The 16,312-nt window shown below is 44.2% G+C and overlaps 4 protein-coding genes across 5 annotated transcripts; 2 read left to right on the top strand and 2 right to left on the bottom strand.

Moving 5' to 3' along the window:
• Window positions 1–527: 527 nt before the first annotated feature.
• LOC121593506 (glucose-induced degradation protein 8 homolog) lies at window positions 528–2,693 on the bottom strand. 2 transcript variants are annotated; one of them, XM_041915885.1, is made up of 4 exons: window positions 2,286–2,693; window positions 2,013–2,199; window positions 1,595–1,817; window positions 528–1,524 (listed from the first exon to the last, which is right to left on the bottom strand). In XM_041915885.1, the coding sequence occupies exons 2-4, from the start codon at window positions 2,128–2,130 to the stop codon at window positions 1,179–1,181; spliced, it is 687 nt and encodes a 228-aa protein (XP_041771819.1). In that variant the 5' UTR covers window positions 2,131–2,199; window positions 2,286–2,693; the 3' UTR covers window positions 528–1,178. The 2 variants fall into 2 exon arrangements, with proteins under 2 accessions (XP_041771819.1, XP_041771827.1); XM_041915893.1 differs by having other exon boundaries at window positions 2,614–2,685.
• A 255-nt stretch (window positions 2,694–2,948) lies between these two features.
• Window positions 2,949–4,221, top strand: LOC121593496 (39S ribosomal protein L9, mitochondrial). Its single transcript, XM_041915872.1, has 3 exons — window positions 2,949–3,144; window positions 3,251–3,577; window positions 3,662–4,221. Exons 1-3 carry the CDS (start codon window positions 3,067–3,069, stop codon window positions 4,004–4,006), a joined length of 750 nt encoding a protein of 249 aa, XP_041771806.1. The 5' UTR covers window positions 2,949–3,066; the 3' UTR covers window positions 4,007–4,221.
• Window positions 4,222–7,668: 3,447 nt separating this feature from the next.
• Window positions 7,669–8,960, top strand: LOC121595049 (transmembrane emp24 domain-containing protein 3). Its single transcript, XM_041918820.1, has 4 exons — window positions 7,669–8,107; window positions 8,275–8,385; window positions 8,482–8,701; window positions 8,774–8,960. The coding sequence occupies exons 1-4, from the start codon at window positions 7,922–7,924 to the stop codon at window positions 8,929–8,931; spliced, it is 675 nt and encodes a 224-aa protein (XP_041774754.1). The 5' UTR covers window positions 7,669–7,921; the 3' UTR covers window positions 8,932–8,960.
• Window positions 8,961–10,088: 1,128 nt separating this feature from the next.
• Window positions 10,089–11,985, bottom strand: LOC121595033 (protein YIPF5 homolog). Its single transcript, XM_041918819.1, has 2 exons — window positions 11,818–11,985; window positions 10,089–11,665 (listed from the first exon to the last, which is right to left on the bottom strand). Exon 2 carries the CDS (start codon window positions 11,638–11,640, stop codon window positions 10,756–10,758), a length of 885 nt encoding a protein of 294 aa, XP_041774753.1. The 5' UTR covers window positions 11,641–11,665; window positions 11,818–11,985; the 3' UTR covers window positions 10,089–10,755.
• Between the last annotated feature and the right edge of the window lie 4,327 nt (window positions 11,986–16,312).

Raw genomic sequence — 16,312 nt, 5'->3', positions numbered from 1 at the left:
AAGCATGCTGTTAAGTCATCCGAGTTAACTGTACCACTGGGAGCGAGCAACATCAATATTTTTAAAATCATACATCTCTAAAGGTTCACGGATCTAGGAAGATTCACGTATCTTCAGAGATTCATATTCGATTCGAAATTTGAATCACTCATCCCTGCAGATTATCATGAGTGAGTCTCAACAAAAGATGCATAAACCCAACACTAGTTTAAACGATGTTCTTTAAATAATTTAAAACGTATTATTACTTAATCATTCATAGTAGAAAATTGGAATGTTTCAGTTCGAAATTGCCAATACAGGCTTCCATCTATTTTCCGCTAGGTGTTTTAATATCGAGATTGACTGGCTTGAAACGACTCTGGAATCGAAAGATTTCTTGTTTATAGGACAAAAATATAACATGGTAAATGCAGAGCACTCCATGCGTTTACAGATATTGCGGAGCGCCGCTCTACTAGAATAATTAATTATGGTAAACAACAATTACAGCTGGCCAAGCACGCACAATAAAAAGAGAACGAATATACACACAAAAATATATTTATTTTTTTCTGTTACGCTTTCAATGAGATGCTAGGTATAAGAAAGTGAACACAAACATATTGCAGAATGCTTAGAAGAAAAAAAAGGTCATTAATCGGCCTACATAAAATTGTCCACAACTGAGGTATGTAATATTTTACTAAAACGGGAGCAATTTGCCACCCACAATGAAAAGGGCGCGACTAACATGCATTCAACAACCGTTGCACTTGTTTCCATTGTTAAGTATGTGCAGTACAATGCTGTCAGATCGTTTCAGAGCGTGTGCAAGGTACTTGTTCATAAAATCGGATCGAAAAACTTCTACTCAATTCTACTGCCTTCCTAGACTTTTCTCATCTACTTTTCTCAACACAAACTAATCACGAAACAAAAAAAAAAGGAAAAAAACCTGTAGCCCTAGGCCAACACGTTGGTGCTTTTCAAAGCTTCCCTAGCCTAAAAAATCTCGTCACCATTACTCTTTTCAGCTGTTAGTTTGGGCTGGCAAATCGGCCATGCTCCTACAAACTCACAATCGCGCCCATCGCTCGCCCAAATATCACGTTCGCCTTTCTACATTCACGCGGAAACACCCACTCATACACACACACACACACATACGTACACACACCCACTCACACATATGCGGCTCACTTCGGTTCGATCGTGGCGGAGGCCAGATCCATCATCTTCGGGTACTTTACATTCTTCTTGTCCAGCTCGGTTTGCGCCCACAGGATCAGCTTCAGGATGTTGATCATCCGCGGGCTGGACTGTTCCTGCTGCTCCATCTTCAGGATGGCCGCGTTCAGCTCGCTCGCCACCTTCTGCCGGTGGGAGTGGCCGAGCAGGTCCGCGAACGGGCTGTGCTGCGGCGTTTCGAACGCGAGCAGGGCCAGCGTGCGCTCGAGCTCGTTCAGCACCTCCGGGTTGCTTTCGCCCGCTTCGGAAATTTGCGTCTGGGCAAAGGTGAGCGCTTCCTCGATCTTGCCCGCACTGGTGGGAAATAAATAAAAGGCCGTTAGACGGGAATGGGGGCAAGCCGTGGCAGGAGCCAGAGACATACCGAATCAGCTCGATAAGGTGCAGTTGCTGCAGGTGAAAGTACAGATAGCGATCGTTGTCCAGCAGCTCCGGGTGCAGCTGGTTGACGAGATGCGTCGCCTCCTGAATGAAGCCATTCTGGACCGCCTCCCGGATCTGTATCCTGTTGTCGAGCGAGTTGAGATCGACCGACGGTGTGACGCCGGACTCGGCTTGGAACTTTTCCGCCGCCTCCTTAAAACCCTCTAGGGTGGGGGGAGGGATGAAACAGGAAGAACAGGGGGTTTTGTTTACATATGCCAAGAGATGTGCTTAAAGATCTTCTCCAACAAACAAACAAACAAGCAACTACTCGCCGCATTACAATAACAAACCAAAGTACGAAATATGTCGGATGGAGCTATACAGCCCTCCTTCCCTTCCCACCACACTGTCCTTACCCGTGACCAGGTAGTTCATGATCAGCTTGTTGATGTCGTCCTGCTTGAACGGGAAAGTTTCGAGACGGCTCTGCCATTCCTCCTTCGAGATGCCGTCGTTCTTATCGTTGCAGCTCATCTTTCGCTGGTAGGTGCTTGTTACGCAGGGGGTTTGCTTTCGCTAAACGACGGCACTTACTGTGTCCACCTTCGCGGATAGAGGAGAAAAAAAACAAATAAAGCAACCCTTCCGTTTCGTCACCACACCACACACCCTCCGACACACACACACACCGTTTCAACCGTGGAATATGGAGTTGTGGAAAGTTTCTCTTTGCACCGTTTGGCGTGTTGTTTGGTGCGTGAGCAACAAGGCTGTTTTTCTTTTAACCCCCTCCCACTGTGAGACAGTAGAGTTTTCCAGCAAGGGGTACGGCGGGAGTGGTGGCAGTGATGATGGTGGGATTTCACACAATAAAGAGTTGCAGCTGCGTAGCAGACAAGAAGCCCGTTTCTACCACTTCGGGGACGTCCGTTTGACTCTGGTGCGCTTAACGATAGTAGTGCGTTAAGTTGCGTTGTTGCTGCTGCTAATCGATCGAGGAAGGAACACTTGGCTTACGAGTGAGAAAACAGCTCTAAAGCGCTTTGTTGTTAATTACGTTCGATCGCACGATTTGTTTTTGCACAACCGCCATCCGTCTCGGGGAGCCTGTTGACAGATGCGCGTGTGCGTTTATAGCGGCATGTTGACGCGCTTGATGAACGTGCGGCGGTTGGGAAAGTGGAATTGTACCAGACTACCACCGGGGTAACAATTGATGTAAAATGGGTGGCATTGCTGATAAAAATTGGTTCCGAAAAGATTTAAAACTATTAAAAAGAACTAAGCACATAAACATTGGATTTGCCCTGTCGAATGCGCACATTGGCTCGTGTCATTGCCGCCCGTTCACATTGACAGCTTGTGGTAAGGGTCCGAAACGTAAACATTGCAAAGATCTGGCTTCGCGACCCGGGCCGGCACGCGACCAACAGGACTGTGTGTGATTTTTACCAAAAAACCCGCGAAAAAATGTTGGGCAATGTAGCGAAAATGCTCGGAAGCAGTGGCCTGTGCGTCACCCAATCGGTGCTGCTCCAATCGTCCCGGGTAAGTGCGGCCCGGCGCTGTCCCTTGCGCTAGGGGTAGCATGCTGGTGCTTGGGGTTATGCAACCAAACAACAACACCTAATGCTTCCTTTCCCTGTCGCTGCAGAACACCTTCGTGCTGAAGCGCCGGTTCCCACCGAACCTGTACAAGAAGAACCAGAAGCCGGGTAAGCTGCGGGGCCGCCACTTTGTGTACGATCTGGTCGAGGACACCACGATCAAGAAGAAGCCGAACCTGGAGGTGGTGCTGACCGCGTTCGTCGAGGGTGTCGGTTCCAAGGGGGACGTGGTGTCGCTCAAGCCGAACGAGGCGTACAACAAGCTGCTGCTGCCGGGACTGGCCGTTTACAAGACGCCGGAAAACGTGGCCAAATATGCGACCGAGAAGGACGAGAAGGAAACGGAAGTGCACAGCTCGGCGTACGCGCAGCGGGTAAGTGTGTGGCCGGCTGCATTCCAGTTCCCGGTCCATTTCCAGCCCGTGGTGTAATTGATTCTCTTTCCTTCATTTCGCCAGACGGTGAACAAGCTGGAAAGTCTCATACTGGCGGTCGTGATGAACAAGGACCATCCGTGGGTGATCGAACCGTGGCACATCAAGCTGTCGTTGCGAAAGGCGGGATACTACGTGCCGGACAGTGCGATCGCCCTTCCGGACACGCCCATCACCGGGCCGGATCTGCTGAAGCAGAACAAGGAGTTCTACTGCACCGTGACGATTAACAATCTCGAGCAGGCCCGGGTACGGTGCCGGATACACCACTGGAGCACGGAGCCGAGCGACCGACTGCCGTACGTGTTCGAGCACTGGAAGCTGGACGCGGAGCCTCTGTTCGGGGAAGGGTCGCCGGCTAAAGCGTAGGCTTTTGCGCGATTCTGAGCGCACGGGAATAATACACAATGGTCGATTCAGGAAACAACCCTTTTTCGATCGAGGTCACACTGAACCAACGAATGGAAAATGAGGCGATTTCGATTTCGATAGAATGGTTGTACGGGAAATTCATGAAATTGAACTTACGTACCGCCCAAATATAGGCTAAATAACCGTAGTTCCGAGCATTCGGAGGAAAAAGATTTACATTTTAGAATTTTGTATAATACTTACTTTTGGTAAACTCCTCACAAGCATCTGCAGGACATTTAACGGTTGGTGTTTGTTTCATAGGCGCTGTTTTGTTTGTCTTTTGTTTTTTGCTCTGCACGGTTTGTAGGCTCACATAACCCTAATGTCAATGACCGGCTACATGGGTAGTTTTTGCACTTGTATTTATTAACATCTTTTGATAGAAAATTCGTTAAAACAATTAAAATAGAATGCTGTAGAATGCCTACGTCTTCGTCGAAAAAACATATTTTTTTAAAATATGATTTTTCGATTTGTACCCCTTACCCCAAGTGCCACAAATCCACTAAAAGACCACTAAACGGTTTCTAGACGGCTCAAACTCTCAACCTAAACGGAACATAAAAAGACTTCGTTTAGCACACGGCAAACGACTCGTGCATTCTAAAAATAGCAAAAAGAGGGTGGCACCCTCTATTGATGGGATACCTAGCTAATGAAGCTTTCCCCACTTTCAGAGCGTTCTCCTTCCCTCTGTGCTGCTATATACTTTTGTATTGAAGTTGTGCATCGCTAGAACTAGAACAGCGATATGATTGTTGAAATATTTAAATCCATTGTAATCCACCAGCACTAAATCAAGTGAAATTAGAGCAATATTCGCTGGTGTTGATACCCACGTATCTGACCACACTTCTTATTGATTTTTGCTCGGCAAGTTAGAAGGGTATATAGCCCATGATTGGATAAAGCTATGGTTTGTTTTTCTATATTCGATTTCCAGTCGTTAAAGCTTACCCAAGCGCCACAGATTAAGCTTAAACGACTGGAAAATTGAATATCCATAGAAAAAAAATGAAAGCTCCACAGCTTCATTGGTTTGATCAATAGATGGCGTATTACAAACAACTCTTCATTATATTGCTATCCTTTTCTTGCAATGTGTTTCGACAAGTTGCATTTTATTATGACCTATATAGCCTTCTAACTTTCTGAGCAAAAATCTATATAAATGGTCGTGTGGTTAGATACGTGGGTATCAACACCAATGACCATTGCTCAAATCTCACTTGCTTCAGTGCTGGTGATTTCCGTTGGAGTTTAGTATTTAAACAATCGTATCGCCGTTCTAGTTCTAGCGATGCATAACTTCAATGCGAAACCATACAACAGTACAGAGGAAATGAGAAAGCTCTCCTCCAAGCGAGGAAGCTCCACAGGTTGGGTATCCCACAAACAGATGGCGCCACCAGCTTTTTTGCTATTTTTAGAATGCATGAGTCGTTTGTCGTCTGCTAAACGAAGTATTTCTATATTCCGTTTAGGTAGAGAGCTTGAGTCGTTTAGAAGCCGTTTAGTGGTCTTTTAGTGGATTTGTGGCGCTTGGGTAATCTGTGGCGCTTGGGACATCTACGACCGCCTACCCGGGTAGGGCCATACATTTTGTATGGGAAATTGTAGTTTTGCGGATTCTAAAACTAATACTTCAAACTCTCACATAAAATTTTTGGCTTACTTAATTGTAGAAATACGTATCAGTTTTTTTTTTTTAAAGAGTAAATAATAAATAGAAAAACAAATTTTAAAATTTTGTAACAAATATTTTAAGTTAAACAACAAAAAGATAAAATAAAAAAAATTGATAAAATTGATTGAATTTGATAAAATTTCCATGCAAATATGACGAGCAGATCAAACCCAAGTGCCACAAATCCACTAAAAGACCACTAAACGGCTTCTAAACGACTCAAGTTCTCTACCTAAACGGAATATAGAAAGACTTCGTTTAGCAGACGCCAAACGACTCATGCATTCTAAAAATAGCAAAAAAGCTGGTGGCGCTATCTGTTGGTGGGATACCCCAACCAGTTGAGCTTCATCGCTTGGAGGAGAGCTTTCTCATTTCCTCTGTACTGTTGTATGGTTTCGCATTGAAGTTATGCATCGCTAGAACTAGAACGGCGATACGATTGTTTAAATACTAAACTCCAACGGAAACCACCAGTACTGAAGCAAGTGAGCCCAAGCGCCACAGATTAAGCTTAAACGACTGGAAAATTGAATATCCATAGAAAAAAATGAAAGCTCCACAGCTTCATTGGTTTGATCAATAGATGGCGTATTACAACTCATCATTATATTGCTATCCTTTTCTTGCAATGTGTTTCGACAAGTTGCATTTTATTATGACCTATATAGCCTTCTAACTTTCTGAGCAAAAATCTATATAAATGGTCGTGTGGTTAGATACGTGGGTATCAACACCAATGACCATTGCTCAAATCTCACTTGCTTCAGTGCTGGTGGTTTCCGTTGGAGTTTAGTATTTAAACAATCGTATCGCCGTTCTAGTTCTAGCGATGCATAACTTCAATGCGAAACCATACAACAGTACAGAGGAAATGAGAAAGCTCTCCTCCAAGCGATGAAGCTCAACTGGTTGGGGTATCCCACCAACAGATAGCGCCACCAGCTTTTTTGCTATTTTTAGAATGCATGAGTCGTTTGGCGTCTGCTAAACGAAGTCTTTCTATATTCCGTTTAGGTAGAGAACTTGAGTCGTTTAGAAGCCGTTTAGTGGTCGTTTAGTGGATTTGTGGCACTTGGGAGATTTGAGTAATGGTCGTTGGTGTTGATACCCACGTATCTGACCACACGACCATTCGTATAGATTTTTGCTCAGAAAGTTAGAAGGCTATATAGGTCATTATAAGATGAAACTTGTCGAAACACATTGCAAGAACAGGATAGCAATATAATGATGAGTTGTAATACGCCATCTATTGATCAAACCAATGAAGCTGTGGAGCTTTCATTTTTTTATATGGATATTCAATTTTCCAGTCGTTTAAGCTTAATCTGTGGCGCTTGGGTAATAAAATGCAACTTGTCGAAACACATTGCAAGAAAAGGATAGCAATATAATGATGAGTTGTAATACGCCATCTATTTATCAAACCAATGAAGCTGTGGAGCTTTCATTTTTTTTCTATGGATATTCAATTTTCCAGTCGTTTAAGCTTAATCTGTGGCGCTTGGGAAAGACATCGACTTTCATCGACTTTCCCAAACTCGAAGAGGAACGATAGTTGCCGTTGCCTGGATACAACGGTTGCTTTAATTTATATCATGAGTATCCAGCTCAGTTATACGTACAATATGGCAAAATATTCAAAAAACATCCAAGGAAACCACTATTTTTTGTCCTTTTAACAATCGCTACGATCGTTCCCGAATTTGATCGAGTTTGGAATCCGCAAAATTGCAATCTCCCATACAAAATGTACGGCCCCACCAGAGTAGGCGGTCGTAGAACAACGTGTATTTTGTTTTGGTTGTAGACACTACGGATAAATTTAGCCGCAGGTCACAGTGCGCACGTCATCGAGCGAAGTATCCGAGCCGGGTCGGTGTAAACGCCGTGCTAGCGCAGCCCAATCTCACACGTCACTGTTCACTGTCAAACGTCAACAGTGTTGGCATTTGTACAAACACAGCAAACATTGGAGCGAGCCGAAAGCCGTGAAAAATTATTTTTACCACTTCAGGGTTTTCGTTGCGGCAAGGGAAAACAGGCGCAAACACACAACGACGGTTTGCCTTTCCAGCGACAGCAGGCAAAGCAAAGCGCGAAGACGAGAAACAGGTGCACGTCCGCCCCAGCGCAGCATAGACACGCCCGAGGAAAGCTTTACAGAAACAGCCGAAAAGATGAGCGACGGGAAATCTCACCAGCAGCAGCAAAGTCTGAGTTTAGCCATAATTGTATTGTTTGCGCTCTGCCACCAAATCCCCGTTGCGCAGTGCGTGGAGCTAACGTTCGAGCTGCCCGACAACGCGAAAGAGTGTTTTCACGAGGAGATACAGAAGAACCAGACGGCAGCGTTGGAGTTTCAGGTAAGGGCGAAAAACAGCTGCTGCGGTGCGATGATTACGTGTAACCGAGCGGGTGCCGTACGGCGTGAACGGGCTGATCGGCGCACAATGCACGCGTTTGTTTCGCAATCGGCAAATGCGGGAATATTACAACCGTTTCACTTACCGCTCTACCACTCAACCTGCAGGTCGTCAGCGGCGGACGGTACGACGTGGACGTGACGCTAGAGAGTCCCACCGGGGAGGTGATCTACAGGCAAATCAAAACCCTGTTCGATTCGTACCAGTTCGTTGCTGCGGTACGTAAACCATTACCATTTCGCTCTTCGCGACTCGTTTTGTTTTCGTGAGCAGCATTTTCTAACGCCCTTCTCCCTTTGCCACGCGCATCGCAGGCCACCGGTATCTATGTCGCCTGTTTCAGCAACGAGTTTTCCACCTTCTCGCACAAAATCGTCTACATGGACTTCCAGGTGGGCGAGGAGGCACCGCTGCCCGGGATCGAGGAGCACGCGACCGTCCTGACGCAGCTGGAAACGTCCGCGCAGGAGATACACAAGGGGCTGAACGCGATCCTTGACTACCAAACGCACCACCGGCTGCGGGAGGCACAAGGTGGGCACACATCGCTCGGGCAGTGGGCATCCCCTTTACTAATTTGCATTTCGGCGTTTGCTGTTTCCGCAGGTCGCAAGCGCGCGGAAGATCTGAACGAGCGTGTGCTGTGGTGGTCGCTGACCGAGACGGCCGCCATCCTGCTGATCGCGATCGGGCAGGTGCTGGTGCTGCGGAACTTCTTCTCGGAAAAGAAACCAAGCCAAATGAGCTACACGCTAATGAAATAATAAAGCCCGCGCATCAACACACGTACCCATAGACCGTTTCGACCATCATTTCGTAGCGAATGAATGAAACGACGAAGCACGTGCTATGCCTTTTGTGAAACTCGTGTTTTGTGAAGAGCTAGTAGTCGCGAAAACAGGAAAGGTTGACGGTAAGCAAGCTAAAAAAGTATTACCTCGCCAACCCATTAACATGGACTATCTCGAATCTTTCTATATGCCTATGGTAAATGCTTCAGCGAAGGTTGCGAATTTCCAGATCGAAGAAATAGCAACCCTAAGTAGCTCGGAAACCATGCCGAACACCAGACCGTGATCAATAAGTTCGGATACAAATGTTTGCGTTTGTTTTACAACATGTTACTATTATATATTGTGAAGCTTTTAAATGGCAGCTTTTGCATGCATCCATACACTAATAGGTGTGATCCGTGAAAATTCCTAGATTATTTGTTTTGTAAATGTAAAACGCAATGAAACAATTTAGAGAAATTTACGTGAAATGCTTTTGGAATGGTGTGGGGTGCCCTGGCGCTGTACTCAGAAGCCTCAAAATTCGAAATATTAAGCGGAACATCGTTTATAAAACGATCAATAGGTACCATCAGACGCCATCTTCAGCAGACAGAGAAAGATCTGGGTCGTCAAAGATTGGTACGTACGTAGATAAATATTAAGATTATGAAGGAACAAATTCGACTTAACGTGCTACATTCATTACGAAAAATGGCGTCAGACCTAAAAGGATCTATTGATCGTATCGTACTACATTGCACCAAAAACTCTTGGACTTAAGGCCTTCGAAAAACGTAAAGTTCATTGAGTTTCCGGATCATTCATGCAAAAAAAGGGTTGGAATGAAGCAAGATCATCCTGCCACGGCACGCTGAATATGAATTTATATTTTCGGATGAGAAATAGTTTTTTTTTTCTCGGAGCAACCATACAACACGCTAAACGATCAAGTGTGTGCAGCAACTGAGGAAAACATTCATGTGTCCCAAATTAATGTTCCTCGTTTCTTATAATCCAGTTTTAGCGATGTTTCGAAACCTCCAAAAACAGCTTTGGGGTGCTATTTGTAGTGCGGGGTACATTCCTATTGATTTTCAAGGAAAAAAGAGGCAAAAATTAATGATGAACCCGCACACACTGCCAACAATGTTAACACATGGTGTAAAGAGAATTTATTCAAATTCGGACGAAAACAGATTCGTCTCCTAGCTCTCCTAATTTGAATCTGTTGAAGCTATTAAAGCTAATAAAACAGAAAAAATGGAAGGATATACCCATGGAATGAGTCCGTGCTGCCCGTGAATGTTTAAAAAACGATTACGGTAGCTGGTAAAAGTAAAGGGAGGGATTGATTTGAAAAAACTTGCTGTAAATAATCTACAGGAATAGAACTTCCAAAAACATACATCAATCAATCAATCAAATGTACTGCGATTTTGTTACTTTTCAGATATTTCAATTTGTATCCGAACTTATTGATCACGGTGTATTGGCCAACTTTCAAAGTGACCCGTGTGTGTGTGTGATAGGAAAATGTAACGTGCCTCCCACAGATGTAAGCTAAATTACACTCGCCAGACTCCGGTGTTCACTTGTAGCGATTATTATTAGTATTATTTATTGATAACTAAAAGAAACGAGGAAGGGGGAATTCATTGGGGATATTTCACAACAAAAATGCTGGCTCTGTTTTGGTATGTAATGCCGGTGTGTGTGTGTGTGTGTGTGTGTACTTACGTAGAAATTAATGTATCAAAATCTAGATGGGCACAAGCTTTAGGGGGGGGGGGGGGGGATCGTAACGGTTTGGGTTTAAAATAAAACTAACATCGAGAAGATCGTGAACAGCAGCGTAGACGGGTACGCTAGCAAGTATCGCTGGTGTGGATCGCCCGTCATCAGGCAGAACATTCGACTCGAGTAGAGCGTCGCTAGCAGGATGGACGACCCGGCCAGCAGCATGCCGTAGAAGTTGTTCAGCGATGTAAACATCCCGATTATAGCGAGAAACACCACCGGCAGCATGCTGTAGCCGAGCACGCTCGCCACCCCGGACACGGTCACGTGCGATTCGACCGCGTGGCACATCAGCCAGATGAGGCAGTACATCGCGAGCACGGAGATGGTGGACAGCCCGTAGATGTAGCCGAACTGTGCTTTGCTGTCGGAGATTGAGAGGCACGCGGCCAGCGTCAGACAGAACGCGATCGGTCCGGCCAGGTCCGTCTCCTTGAACAGGTACTCCGGGCTGTCCACGAGCAGGCCGGCGCCCTGGAACGGGTTCAGCACCGCGGCCGCCTTCTCCATGATGCGCCGCGGATAGATTTCCAGCTCGTCCAGCAGCGGCGGCTCGTCGAACTCGGTCGCCTCGAGGCCCATCCCCGGGCCGGCCGGTCCACCGACACCGACGCCGTCGTCCCCGTACGCCGGTGTGAAGATGGCCGGGCCCTGGCCGTAGTGGGGCTGCTGCTGCATCATCCCGTACGGGTCCGAGCGGGACAGGCCGTCCGGCGCGGCCGGTTGATTGCTGTACGCCCCGTCCACCGGCTGGGACGGATCGTTCCAGTACACGGTGTCGTTCGGGTTGAACGTTTGAAAGTCGAGCACCTGCGCTTTGTCGCTGAAGCCGTCGTACATGTCCTGCGGCTGGCTGCCCGGATTTCCCCAGAACTGTTGCTTGTCGGCGCTGCTCGACATCCTTTGGCGTTTGGGCTGTGTGATGCTGGAAGCAAGTGTGTAAGTGGGTCCCCCTCCAGGGGAGGAGGTGGCATTACTCAGTCAATCGGACAAAGACGCACACGCACGCACGCACAAGCGCGCATGCAAACCTAGACACAGGTTGCAAAAGAACAACAAACACGGACAGGTACCTACCTTGGTGGATCAAGCAAAAATCACGGTTCAATTATTAAACAACAGCTCCACTTCGTACAGTCGTTCTTTCGCCCGCGCCTGTTGCGATCTCGATCGGGTAGTTCTGTTGTTTTTTTTGCTTACACTGTTGGCCACTGCCACACAACACAACACGCCACAGCTGTCAGATGGTTTGACAGTTTTGTCGAAGTACGGCCCCCGTTCTCGGAACAGACATCCGTCATGCCGTGTGACCGTTGTCGTGTGTGTTTCAGTCGACTGTTTTACGGCATCTTATGGCAGGGTAAAGATAGTTTTACATTTCGCTAAACGAGCTTTTCCTCAATAGCGGGGGGTTTAGAATTCACAACAGTTCGCCCTTCGTCAAAAAACCACCACGTGATCTTGGATGACCGTTGAAAGTCAATTTCAAATGGGAAAGAGTAGCCAAAAGGAAGGAAAAGCAGAAAATGTTCGACTAGATTTGGAATTGTTAACCTTTAACTCTACGGCATATCATACCAGCGGGTATGATTTTCATATTTAAACTGATATAATTTTTTTTATTGAAAAATGGTAGCTACTAATTTTTTTCACCTATCTGCAGGAAATTTAAATTTTATAAGGGCACCCCAAGCGCCACAGATTAAGCTTAAACGACTGGAAAATTGAATATCCATATAAAAAAATGAAAGCTCCACAGCTTCATTGGTTTGATCAATAGATGGCGTATTACAACTCATCATTATATTGCTATCCTTTTCTTGCAATGTGTTTCGACAAGTTTCATCTTATAATGACCTATATAGCCTTCTAACTTTCTGAGTAAAATCTATGTGAATGGTCGTGTGGTCAGATACGTGGGTATCAACACCAACGACCATAACTCAATTCCCACTTGCTTCAGTACTGGTGGTTTCCATTGGAGTTTAGTAATTAAACTATTGTATCGCCGTTCTAGTTCTAGCGATGCATAACTTCAATGCGAAACCATACAACAGTACAGAGGAAATGAGAAAGCTCTCCTCCAAGCGATGAAGCTCAACTGGTTGGGATATCCCACCAACAGAGAGCGCCACCAGCTTTTTTGCTATTTTTAGAATGAATGAGTCGTTTGCCGTCTGCTAAACGAAGTCTTTCTATATTCCGTTTAGGTAGAGAACTTGAGTCGTTTAGAAGCCGTTGAGTGGTCGTTTAGTGGATTTGTGGCACTTGGGACATGATGAACTTATTTTTCAAAAATTCCAAAATATTGTCTTTTGATACCCTTTATCTCTACGACTGGCATACCCGGGTATTCCATACATGTTGTATCCCAAGCGCCACAGATTAAGCTTAAACGACTGGAAAATTGAATATCCATAGAAAAAAAATGAAAGCTCCACAGCTTCATTGGTTTGATAAATAGATGGCGTATTACAACTCATCATTATATTGCTATCCTTTTCTTGCAATGTGTTTCGGCAAGTTTCATCTTATCATGACCTATATAGCCTTCTAACTTTCCGAGCAAAAATCTATATAAATGGTCGTGTGGTCAAATACGTGGGTATCAACACCAACGACCATTACTCAAATCTCACTTGTTTCAGTACTGGTGGTTTCCATTGGAGTTTAGTATTTAAACAATTGTATCGCCGTTCTAGTTCTAGCGATGCATAACTACAATGTGAAACCATACAACAGTACAGAGGAAATGAGAAAGCTCTCCTCCAAGGGATGAAGCTCAACTGGTTGGGGTATCCCACCAACAGAGAGCGCCACCAGCTTTTTCGCTATTTTTAGAATGCATGAGTCGTTTGCCGTCTGCTAAACGAAGTCTTTTTATATTCCGTTTAGGTAGCGAACTTGAGTCGTTTAGAAGCCGTTTAGTGGTCGTTTAGTGGATTTGTGGCACTTGGGAAAAATAATCCCTGGCATCGTGGCATAAGGAAGCTCCCAAGTGCCACAAATCCACTAAAAGACCACTAAACGGCTTCTAAACGACTCAAGCTCTCTACCTAAACGGAATATAGAAAGACTTCGTTTAGCAGACGCCAAACGACTCATGCATTCTAAAAATAGCAAAAAAGCTGGTAGCGCTATCTGTTGGTGGGATACCCCAACCAGTTGAGCTTCATCGCTTGGAGGAGAGCTTTCTCATTTCCTCTGTACTGTTGTATGGTTTCGCATTGAAGTTATGCATCGCTAGAACTAGAACGGCGATACGATTGTTTAAATACTAAACTCCAACGGAAACCACCAGCACTGAAGTAAGTGAGATTTGAGTAATGGTCGTTGGTGTTGATACCCACGTATCTGACCTGACCACACGACCATTCATATAGATTTTTGCTCAGAAAGTTAGAAGGCTATATAATAGGTATTATAGCGAAACACATTGCAAGAAAAGGATAGCAATATAATGATGAGTTGTAATACGCCATCTATTGATCAAACCAATGAAGCTGTAGAGCTTTCATTTTTTTTCTATGGATATTCAATTTTCCAGTCGTTTAAGCTTAATCTGTGGCGCTTGGGCTGCTTAGGCGCTGTTTGAAAGACCCCCGTAGAACTTTGATGCTGTTTATCTACTGCAAAAAGTGAATTAGAGCAGCGATCTTTAGCGTGCCAAAATGAGCTGCTTAAGCAATTCTGGCTATTTGGGATAGCTTTAAACTTTAAAAATTTCATAACTTTTGATGTAGAGTATATTAAAATTTCAAATTTGATTTCAAGATAAAGGCACTAGTCTTACTTACTCTGTTACGAAAATGGGAATTTTAAAGTTTCTTTTATTTTTTTTTAAATATTTTGTAATATATGACAATCATTTTTTTGTTGGGCAGCCTTCTGAAATGCTGCGCCATATTAAATGCATTAGTAATTATGTACTTCATGGATGATTCTGATTGATTTAATTGAATATGAATAGAAAAGCAGATATTCTTCATAAACATATGTATTTCGATGACTACCCTACCAGCATTAAACGGCTTTGAAGGCATTCAGAAGGCATTTAAGGCCTTAGTCGCCTTAGAAGGCGAATAAAGATTTCAACCGAAACTTTCACGGCTGTAACGGGTTCTCTTCGAAATCTTTCAACTTTTTGATTCAAGGAGAACAGATAGCTTGCCGCCATCTTAGCTTGTTTATATACTGAATTTGCACCTGTACCAATGTAACTGCCAAATAGAGCAGTGACAACGCTTTTGGTTCCGAACCGAAAAAGCGTGTGTTCAAATCCAGATTTTAATAATCTTTTTTCTGCGTTTATTTCTTTTTAAATTAATTTTTTCTTACTATAATTACTTTAAACAAAATTTATGTGAAGCGAAATTAAAATAATACCTTTTAAAAAAACATAATAATTACACTATGTTCACCGTTCATTATCAGGATGGGAGAAATATGTATCTCATTTTTCCTTTTATTTTAGTTATCGAAATGAGTTTGATATATTATCACCTTTCAATGAGTTGGTCTTTAACAACCGAATAATGTAGATCATCTTTAATAAGGTGAAATAGCTCAGAGCTTAACGCAAGAGAACATAACACGTAAATCGTGCTATCGAATCTCACGCTTATATCTGGGAACACTACAACAGTGCAGTGCTGAAGACGCTTGTAAGGTTTTTCTTTTGACAGTTGCAATTTCAAATTTCAAATTAAAAGCGAAATTTTTCATTGACATATTTCAAAGGCATTTAATTACTGCTAAATGCACTGCTGATCGCCTTCAATTCGCCGGCGATTACAAGGCGATTAGAAGGCATTTAACGGAAATTTGCGGGTAGGGTATAAAACAAAATAAAACAATAAAAATATGAATAATCACTATACAAAGTCTACTAAATTTTCTACGCAAATTCCTACGCTAATTCCTACGCTAATTTCTACGTTGAATCCCTACTCTCTCCTACGCTAATTCCTATGCTGCAGGTCCAATTATCGTTCAGGATCCAGGACCGGTATGGGTATCAGTTCCAGAACCGGTATGGGTTCATGAGCAGTTCCAGTACCGGTATGGATTCATGATCAGTTCCTGGGCCGGTATCCGTTTATGCTAGTTTCTAGGACTAGTTCGGGTTCATGATAGCTTCCAGGACTGGTATGGGGACTGGGTTCATGACAGTTTCTAGAGGCAGTATGGGTTCACTATCAGTTCCACTACCGTTATGAGTTTATGATAGGTTCCAGGGCAGGATCATGTAACCGATCGGTTCTGAATCCGACATGATCAGTATTGGTTCCTGGATCGGTTTGGGATCAGTATCGGTATCTGGACTTGCATAGGCTCAGCGCCGGTCCTGAAGGCATTAGATCATGTGCAGTTCTTGAACCAGAAAAGGTGATGTATAAGTGTCAGGCTACTTGTATGGGTTTGGTTTTAGGTTTTTTAAGGGGTGGTTGTAAATATCTCATTTTAATTGGGTTTGCTAGACCATTGTTTTCGGCATACTATTTACAGTAAAGGGGATTTTTGAAATTTATTCGCGTTGCTCTGTAATCTGGCCAAATTAACTAGTTAATTA

The sequence above is a fragment of the Anopheles merus genome, chromosome X, assembly GCF_017562075.2.
Source record: "Anopheles merus strain MAF chromosome X, AmerM5.1, whole genome shotgun sequence".
NCBI classification, from domain to species: Eukaryota; Metazoa; Arthropoda; class Insecta; order Diptera; family Culicidae; genus Anopheles; species Anopheles merus.
Note: the sequence above shows the minus strand (reverse complement) of the source record. Positions and strands in the feature narration are given on the sequence as shown.

Bases quoted from the DNA above. Each gene is read 5' to 3' on its own strand.
- LOC121593506 (XM_041915885.1), bottom strand. From the start codon at position 2,130: ATGAGCTGCAACGATAAGAACGACGGCATCTCGAAGGAGGAATGGCAG. The intron at 1,818-2,012 runs GTAAGGACAGTG...CCCCCACCCTAG, and splicing joins CATGAACTACCTGGTCACGG to AGGGTTTTAAGGAGGCGGCG. The intron at 1,525-1,594 runs GTATGTCTCTGG...ATTTCCCACCAG, and splicing joins CACCTTATCGAGCTGATTCG to TGCGGGCAAGATCGAGGAAG.
- LOC121595049 (XM_041918820.1), top strand. From the start codon at position 7,922: ATGAGCGACGGGAAATCTCACCAGCAGCAGCAAAGTCTGAGTTTAGCC. The intron at 8,108-8,274 runs GTAAGGGCGAAA...CTCAACCTGCAG, and splicing joins CGGCAGCGTTGGAGTTTCAG to GTCGTCAGCGGCGGACGGTA. The intron at 8,702-8,773 runs GTGGGCACACAT...CTGTTTCCGCAG, and splicing joins CCGGCTGCGGGAGGCACAAG to GTCGCAAGCGCGCGGAAGAT.
- LOC121593496 (XM_041915872.1), top strand. From the start codon at position 3,067: ATGTTGGGCAATGTAGCGAAAATGCTCGGAAGCAGTGGCCTGTGCGTC. The intron at 3,145-3,250 runs GTAAGTGCGGCC...CTGTCGCTGCAG, and splicing joins TGCTGCTCCAATCGTCCCGG to AACACCTTCGTGCTGAAGCG. The intron at 3,578-3,661 runs GTAAGTGTGTGG...TCATTTCGCCAG, and splicing joins GCTCGGCGTACGCGCAGCGG to ACGGTGAACAAGCTGGAAAG.
- LOC121595033 (XM_041918819.1), bottom strand. From the start codon at position 11,640: ATGTCGAGCAGCGCCGACAAGCAACAGTTCTGGGGAAATCCGGGCAGC.